The 9,533-nt window shown below is 41.9% G+C and overlaps 1 protein-coding gene across 4 annotated transcripts in view; it reads right to left on the reverse strand.

The window, feature by feature from the left end:
- Nucleotides 1-9,144, reverse strand: part of LOC130161112 (matrix metalloproteinase-16-like) — an 80,728-nt gene extending 71,584 nt beyond the window's left edge. For 2 of the 4 annotated variants that reach the window (XM_056364112.1, XM_056364111.1), the window contains exon 1: nucleotides 8,656-9,144. In XM_056364112.1, the coding sequence (XP_056220087.1) occupies nucleotides 8,656-8,781 (126 nt within the window). In that variant the 5' untranslated portion in view covers nucleotides 8,782-9,144. Of the gene's footprint in view, nucleotides 1-8,361; nucleotides 8,558-8,655 lie in introns of those variants that run through there. The other 2 variants (XM_056364113.1, XM_056364114.1) reach the window with 2 other exon arrangements.
- Nucleotides 9,145-9,533: the final 389 nt, after the last annotated feature.

Raw genomic sequence — 9,533 nt, forward strand, 5'->3', positions numbered from 1 at the left:
ATCTGTGTGTCCAAACTGCGAATGCAAACTTAAACTTCAAGATAATCTTCCACAGTAATTTAGCAGATGTGGTCACACTGAGACATTTGCCACAAGTGACACAGGTGAGTTACTCTATGTGACAAGTGACGTGCTGGCAGAACAGAAATGTTGCCTGTAGGCTACAAAATTCCACCAGGTTCCTTTGCTATGGGCAAGTTCCTGTCAGTACTGGCCATAGACACCAAAAACCCTGCTGCTTCCATTCTTCTCATCTAATCAGTAACTGCTTTACACCCAGGGAGGCTGAGTGAATACAATTAGCCCCCTGCTAGGATAGAAAATCAGCAGAGGACAACCTTGCCCCAAGTCCTTTTTCTACCACAAATAACAGCTCGACTAATTAGTACAAACTTCAGGTTGAAGAAGAAATCACACGTTAATCATTCCAGCTGTGGTATTTATCAGGAATAACAAGAAAAATATTTACAGCAACAACAGCAATTTACAAGTACCACTAGTAAGCACATCTATTTTTCAGGGGTTACTGTAGGTTACAGTATATTTTTAAGTATTCAAGAAAACTTTGACCCATCCATGCCATGCAGCTTTTTGACTATATAACAAAACAGAGACGGAGGGGGCAGGCAGTGGGGGTAAAAAGTGGATCTATCTGTCCAGTAGCAGAGCTGGGACACAGCAACTGGGAACTCTCAGTCCAAGTGACTTGGGGCAACATGATCCTGGCCTCTTGGGAAAGCCTGCGGCATCAGACCACCCTGAATTATTCAACGGTTACATGCTGAACCTCTGACGAGTGTGCCAGGGTCGTCAAGGCAACCACAGCCCTCCTGCCCACACCATTAACCACAAACACACATGCACACACACTTTAAACTGCTGGACATACTGTTGATTCTGAATTTGCATGAGACTGAACACCACATTTAATGGCACCAGAATTATCAGCTGCATTTCATGACCTGGCAGTGCATTGGTACATATTTACACACACATGCACACATGGACACACTATAGAAATGCTTTATGCATGCAATGTTCACCATCTCAGTTGCCCCATTAGGACAAAAGGTCACAAAAATGTCAGCCAAAAAGGTCACAGCCTGATGATACATGCTGCTCAGTAATCTGTCTCTCCAGAGCATTTTGATGACTTAAGATGTTGAAGAATGACAAAAGTAATGTCTGGATCATAATGTCTGACAGCATGATGGTTTATAGACTCCCTGTGCAAGACACAATCTCAATCAGGTTGACTGATGTTCAGGTTTTCACTTATGTTCATTTTTGGGATTCACAGTGATCACATATTCATAAACTGGTATGTGATTACATTGTAGAAGACAGATTGCAATTATAGATTGAAACGGTTGCCATGACTCACAAGATGGAGCCGTGTAAAAAATAAACACACACACACACATACATTTCTGTCAAAAGCTTAACTGACAGCCTCATATATGATTCCCCACTGTCATCATCTAATGCTGCAGTTGTCAGTCACATTGAAGATTTAACAGCTCAGTAAGCTGTGACCAAAGACACATCTCAAAAAGAAATATTCAGAACAATAAAAAGATGCTGCTGAGGAAAATCAGGTGTGTGTGTGTGTGTGTTTGTGTGTATGTGTGTGTGTGTGTGTGTGTGAGATTATGAATCATTTAGGTCAGTGCAGGTGTTGTTGTATGTCTCTAAGTTTGGGTGAACAGACTGACACAGACACCCCAGTGGCTCAGAAATCTGCTCTCTTACCAAAGCCAAATGACGTCAAGAAAGCTGTGTGCGCGAGTGTGTGCTTGTGTTCTTGCAATCCATATGATTGCTCAGTGAGAAACAAGGGCGAAGCACACAAGTATAAACACACTCATAAATATGCCTGCATGCCCTCAGACACAGAAGGTGAGCTCATACATAAAAAGTGTATATAGGAAGAAATATGGCTGCACAGAAACAGCAACAGTTTCTACTTTGTTATAGGTAAGGGTGTAATTTTTTTAAGAAAATAAAAGAATAATATTCCTATTTAAATGTGAAAGAGTATCTGGGAGGGAACACTGGGAAAAAGATTTGACTGCAAAGGCAGTGATGAATAATTTCTTTGAGATTATTCTGGATAATTGTGTGGAGTAGTTAAGTTGTTAATATCAGTGCTGATAACCACCAGGGCACAGCAAAGAAACGGAACGTTCAAACTTCATTAAGAGAAAGTTCAAGAAAAAACACACCAAAGCACCATGTACACTGTTTGACTGCCAAGCCATTTCTGGGAAAAGCAGCACAAAAACAGCATGCCAGTGAGCGCTTATCACCAAAAATAGAAAATCAGATCTTTCACATTGTTTTAACACAGTTTTGAATTCGGTGCAGTTAAATTTCAGCACAAATGTAAGTCCTGACTTTGGTCTGGTGACCTACAGGACTGTGGTTACCAGTCACAGCCCTGAAGGCAGGGAGGGCAGTGAAGCCACTGGCCAATGTTAAATATGACACACACACACACACACACACACACACACTAAAAGTGAGAACTGTGTGTAAACAGAAATCCATGCAAGTCTGTCAATTCCATGGATTTCTGTTTACACTCAGAAAACACACATCCATACACATATATTTACATATACATATCAGTTGCTTTCCATTACCCAGATGCCACTCAGAGGCTGAGCATGCCAACTGGTAACCTGAGATGTGACAAGAATGGAACTTACCACTCCCCACATAGTGGCAACAGTGCTGAGCAGTTTGCTTTGGCTCAGTGCTGAGAGCAGCATCAGTAGTTACAGTGGGACCAAAACTAAAACCTGTGTATTAATGAGAACATGTTTCTCATTTCTAAATACACACACACATAAACTCATAATCATACACTGAGCTCTGTTGGTCTGTCTACACTGTTCAGAGTCATTAAAGGAATAGGTCACATTAGCTTAGCTTTGCATAAAGAATGGAAACGGGGAAACAGCTAGCCTGGCGGTGTCTTAAGTTTAAAACAAAAATCTGCATAGCAACAACTCTAACTACCATGCCGAGTCAGCTGCTCCCCACTGCATCCAGTCTTTGTGCTATGCTAAGCTAAGATCTGCTGGCTGTGGCTTCACATATCCCACAAAGTAAGATATAACTTCTTTTTTTATATATATATATTTCATTAGGCTACTTTAGTACCAACACAAATCATTGAATCATCACTTTGGAAATTAATATCATGATTGCACGCAAGCAGATGTGTCACAAAGACATCTATAACAGCAATTTTTCCATCAACAACAACAGAGGCACTTTATCATCTATAATTTCTATTAACAGTTAACAGTTCAATCTAAATTTAGTGATGGTAAGTCTCTGTCAACCATAGACAAAGTCTAATGACTTGCTTTGTGTAGAGATGAAACCTTAAGTCAATCGTTTTGGCAGCCAGGGCGGTCCACAGTAGAACATCAATCAGCTTCTGTGGCAGTACTCACAGCTGCTTGTCTAAACTCGAGGGCACTGATCCGAATCTCCTGCAGGTAATACACTGACTATAATGTTTAAAGTTCCTCACAAAATCCCACATCAAATTACCTGAACTATCACTTTAAAGCCAAAACATCGAACATTTGAATGTTCTAGCTTCTGCAGCGTGGGGATTCAACACTTTTTCCAGTCTCATGTTGTGGTGAACTTTTAGACTATTGGCCAAATACAAAGAGCAATCTCAAGACATCACTGCAGGCTCTGTGAAATTATTAGGTTCATTTTCATTAGTTTGGATCCAAACAACTAGTTGATAAACTGAAAAAAAACTTATCATTATAAAAATGTCCATATCAGTCAATAAATGCCACATCGTTATTTCTTTCAGGTTTAAAGGCAGATTTTTGCTTCTGAGTGAAAGTTGAAGAAACCAGTCAGTTGTGGTTTTAAACTGTTCTACACTTGCCAAATAGCAGAACATTTAAAAACTCTGAGGTAAGCTCAGTTGGATGAGCATCCGCCCCATGTGTAGAGGCTACAGTCCTCGCTGCAGATGGCCCTGGTTCGAGTCCCACATCGGACAAGCCCTTGGCTGCATGTCATTCCCGATCTCTCTGCCTCCCCATTTCCTGTCTCTCTCGACTGCACTATCAATAAAGGCACAAAAAGCCCGAAAAAAACAAAAACAAAAACAAAACACTGAGGTAAACATTCAAAATATGATAAAATATGCATGATTGAAATCAAGGTCTTTTTTACTCAACAAAGTAAATAGAAAATTAAGTTCGCAGTGTGATACAGCACACATGTAACATGATCAGACTGCAAAATAAATAAATAAATAAAAATAAATAGATATAGAAGATTTGCACTGGGTACTGGCCTAGTGCTCGTCGAGGATCCACTAATACTCATTTGGGCCTGTGATTTCTTACTTTCTGTGTGTTCTGACGAGTGACACTGTTACAAATGATGAAACAGTTTTGTGATGTTGCCTGTCTTTGATGCGACGTGTCTCTGGCACAGTGTGCAGTGCACATTGCTCTGTTTTTTGTCAGACTTTAAATAGCCAAAACACCTCAAAACTACTGAAGTTGAGTGGCCTCTATTGTCAACGATATCTTCGTTCTCCAAGCTTCGTTCTGCTTTTTCTGCAGTGTTGCTTATTTCGCCTTATTTGCATACTCCACTCCAACTTCAAGCCACTGTGTGCGTCTGTAAATAATATCACATGCCGGTATTTATACCTCTCACCATGCATCCTAACTTTCACAATGCAGACCTCTATTCCTGCGACATGACTGGCCATTCGTGATTCATTTGTGGAGTGCTATAAGCATGGAAATTAATTATATCGAACATGTTTAATGTTTCTATCGAGGAAAATAATTTTGCCATAATCGTTTTATCGCCCAGCCCTAGGTGCAGCACTACTATTTTGACTCAGGTTCCATCTTTCCATCACTATATCTAACAGAAATCTGACCAGAGACTTAATAGGTAGCTTACAGACAGACAGACACACAGACGGAACAGATATCATCCATCTGAGACAGGATGTGTTCACAGATGGAGTACACTACAGAAACTTTGCGCTCTCTTTGTTTCACAGCAGATTATCTGTGTGCTTTGTCTCTGGTGAGCATAGTTGCATGATTCAAACACTTAATATAACTCAGAGGGCAGCGCTCCACCTGATGCCTCTCTCTGAAACACTGAGTGTAACCAAGGCGGTGCCATGCTCATGAGGCCCCGCTGCCTTCATAGGCAGCTGGGGCTGCCTATGAAGCTGCTGCTGCTGTTGTTGCTGTGTTCCTGGAGAAACATAACCCATGAGTCAGAATATCTCAAATCCCAGCAGGATGAAGAGAGGGTACACTACAATGAAGAGAAGGTGCACTACAGAGCACTGAATCGGCTGTAAGACAGATGGAAATTAACATATCAGTCACATGGTGCCTGCCCTCAAAGCTTAAACTATAAACTTGAAAGTAGTGTAAATCCAATGCAGAGTCAGCACAGGAGCAACAGTTTCAGCAGTGCACTGGCCTTTCAACACGTGTTTATTTACCTTGAACTGAAACCCTGGAGCACCATGAGGAGTTCAGAACCACCAATGTGCACAAAATGAGTGGACAGTTGAAGATAATTCAGGATGTCTGTGCATTTGTGAAAACTCAATTTCTGGAGTGTGAACAGACAGGAAAAAGAAATTCAACATCCATGGTCTCTCTTTTAATTACTCTGAGTCACATACAAACCAGCTCGCACAGTCCACCTACTCTACATGGCCCTGCTGAGAAGCCATTGAAAGGGACTGTCACATGAATTGATTAGTTTTCCATGCCAAATTAATAAGGACTAGGGATGCACTGATCACGTTTTTTTTACCGTTTTTTTTACCAACTCCAATCCATGGGTGAGATCAACCAATCCACGGCAGATTACGATAATTTTTGGCATGCATTGCAGATGGCGTAGGTTATATCAGTCTCACATGCACTGGCGCATTGAATAAGGTGGGAGGTGGGACTACATTACACAGCACACAGTACTTCTCTCAGCCACAGATACCAGAGTATTAACCACAGGTGACCAGCTTTAAGGTGATCAGTGACTAGAAGCATTAATTCCAATCTACTAATACGTAAGTTTAATGAAAATTGGCCGAAAATGAACGGCAGCCAATCAATGGGGGACCAGTTAAGTTTCCTAAAAGACCACAGTCACACCAGCAAGTACTAGGCAGGTTCAAGTTGACCGCCCACCTCAAACCACACCTGTAATTTACAGGAAATACTTATTTCTCTCTTCATTATCACCCTCTATAACCTGTAGTGTAACTGCACAGAGACAAACACACATATACACACAATCATAATAAGTACGGGGCTCCAGGGAAATCAGTCCAGTCTCCACAGGTTTTCCAGACCAGCAGTGGTTTTCAATGTGGCAGACATAGAGAGACACACTGGTCATCCTCCTGCTGGCTGCATAATGTTCTGTATCTGTAGCCCAACTCAAATGGACTGGACTATGAAGCAGGACAAATGCGTGGCAACACTGTTTGCACTGCACTGACTGTAAGGGACCCGTTTCAGCTACCTCTGATAAAACCAAGTGTTACAGTATAGTGGGATTCTTTCCCAACACAATCGCCCTCTGATGCTTCTGGCTCCACTGGAAAAACTAGTCAGTTTAAAGCCAACTTGATGCTCAAATCCTCAAAGTTTCAAGCTCAATAGTTGTGACAACATTGGGTAAACATTATTCACACAATCTGCAGCAGTTTTAACAGTCCTCATCCTCCAGTATACTCAGGACAACCACAATGGTTTAATTAGGGGCGATAAATGTCTCACATTACAGAAAAGCCCACTTTCGGCAAAGAAAAGACTTCTGACATGAGGAGGCTTTGACATCCTTCTCACATACGATGATGTCAGGCAGCTGAATCACAGTGATCACAGATCTGAAGCTACTGTTACCACGTTTAGTTTAGAGTTTAGTCAATCCTACATTCTCTTGGCAGGAAAATGCACTGACAAGTGTCTTTACATTCTTAGCAGGAGGCTGCCACCAAATTACATTCACATCATCTTATGATGCGTTTAATCTCACACATGCAACAAAAGTACTGACTAGTATGAAAATTGATTTTTAAATCATGTTTTACCCAAAGCCCTCAGCACAAATCTCTCATTTAAAAGACAAACAGTTAAGACTTTAGTTTGCAAGTCACTTGGCTGCCACAGACTGACTTACTACACTTGTAACGTTTCTAAAGAACAAGTAGACAATGAGGAACAGCAAGGATGAGAGTACTGTGAGCATATTCATACTGACAGAACATCAGAGAAAAGCTTGGAAAAGAAAGAAGAGACACTAGGGCTGGGGAGGATAATTACATGCAAGTGAAAGATATGTGAAATAATCAATAAGATTTTAAGTACAATGGTGATGATGATACAAAAACTACACTTTAATTGACATGGTGCATCATGTCTTACACTAGAAGATGAGGCTGGACCTTATTGAACAGCATGGATTTGGTGCTTCTGAGAAAAGCTGCTTCACTTAATTCAGGACAAACACTCAACAACGATGTTCCAGTATAAATTAATATACACCTGGAGACTATAAAGAACAACTTCCTTGTGTTTCTCTGACTTTCTTCCTCTTTCTGTCATGTGAGCTCAGACATTTTAACTGACTAACCTGTAGCATCTGGACTAAATCTGCTGCCCCTCTGCCTTCCAAATGGAACAGTGTAGCATGCCAAGTGTGCAAATCATGTAGAGACGTGGATGTAGGATGTGAATGACTGTCAGTAGACTTGCAGGATGTTCCTGTGTGGTGTCTGTGTTTGTGTGTGTGTGTGTGCAGCCAAGTGTGAGAGACAGCGAAGGGTTCTGGGGTGCAGCTTTATGATAGCTTTATGCATTCAGCATTGGCTTAACAGCAGTGCTTTAATATGGAAATAAAGGATGTAAAAGAGTCAGATATGCCCTTGATAAAACCCACATTTCACTCTTTTCCCAAAGGAGCAAAGCTTGTGTTAGTTCTGAGTATTGAACCAAAGGCAAGAAGAATAAAAGGATTATTTTCTAAAGGCTCCATTGAGTTTATTGGCAAAACACTTTTACCAGTCCATTAAGTTGGGATATCAGAAATCTTATCTCTGCCTTAAAATCTTATCATTCTGCCCACATTGTTCCCATGACTTAGTAGGCTACTGAATAGTATTTTTTGAATACGTGGAGAAAACAGTGCGACAATTGACTGAATTAAACCAGTCCAGTGAGGACATTTTCCATCTGATGATATGATAGTGAAGCTGTTGCTATTGACAGATGAAAGGTTAACAAAGCAACCCAGATGATCACAAACAGTGATACTTACTGATTTCCATCAAGGAAAATTCAGGAGTGTAGAAAAGGATGGAACTAGGCAGCAATGCTGCTTGGTACCTCACAAAGACCCTGTTGTTGTTGTTGTTGTTGTTGATGTTGTTGTTGTTGTTGTTGCTGTTGTTGTTGATGATGATGAACACACAATCAACGCTATACTGTGTCTGAGATACATGTTTATTTCGACATTAGACACCAGTAATGCAGACTGACGGCCCGGGAGGCGCGTCTCTTATTCCGTTACTGAAACCTGGTCTTGTCAGCACACTCAGTTGCTGGTTCTTACCTCCACACTGAACGGCTGCTCCTCTCCGTTCACGGCACATAAAATCCACAGCACCAACTGCAAACACAGCGTCCCCATACAGCAGCTGTGTAGACATCTCCTGTTGCGGAGCGCTAGTAAAACCATAGTGGACCCGCTGCTATCGCGTTCTGTCTCTGTTCGCTTTTATTTACAGTCGGTTCACTCGCGGACGACGGGAATAAATCCTACACGTTTAGCAGCAACATAGCTGATGTGTCGGTGTCTCTCAAGCAGGAGAGAGAAAGGGGAAGCGGGAGGAGCGGAGTCGGCAGCTTTCTCCGCGGATTCAGGAGGTTATCCCCCGGCAAAATTAGCTGTTAACGCCTGTCAGCAGCCTTTCAGTCCCGCAGACCCCGGGTCAGTCCTCCGATACACCGGCCGTTGTTCCAAGCGGACGCGTCCAGCCCGTTTTCTGCACCGCGCGGCATAGCTGCCCGTTTTCAATCGTTTTTCCCACCGAGTGCGCATGTGCGCTCCGAGCGCCCCCATCCCACTCCTCTTCCAAATTCTCCAATGAAACCAGTGTGTCCTGTAAAACCAGTGTATCCTTTAAAACCAGTGTGTCGTCCAAAACCAGTCTGTCCTGTTGTAAAACCAGCCTGTCCTGTCAAACCAGTCTGTCCTTTCAAACCAGTCCTCATCCTGACAGTTTGACATCAGCAGTAGCAATGCGTTCAGTCTCCAAAAACAAAAACAAATTCTGGTCAGAACTTTCCTAATAAGAGCAGAATGTGAATATTTCACTTCCCAAAAACAGCTTCAACATGAGGCTACAGGTAAAGGTTTCAGAACAGTGCTGAAAATGGGCTATTTTGATTATTGTTCACATTTATCATTTACAAAATGGGAAGACTGCA

The sequence above is a fragment of the Seriola aureovittata genome, chromosome 20, assembly GCF_021018895.1.
Source record: "Seriola aureovittata isolate HTS-2021-v1 ecotype China chromosome 20, ASM2101889v1, whole genome shotgun sequence".
In the NCBI taxonomy this organism is placed as follows: Eukaryota; Metazoa; Chordata; class Actinopteri; order Carangiformes; family Carangidae; genus Seriola; species Seriola aureovittata.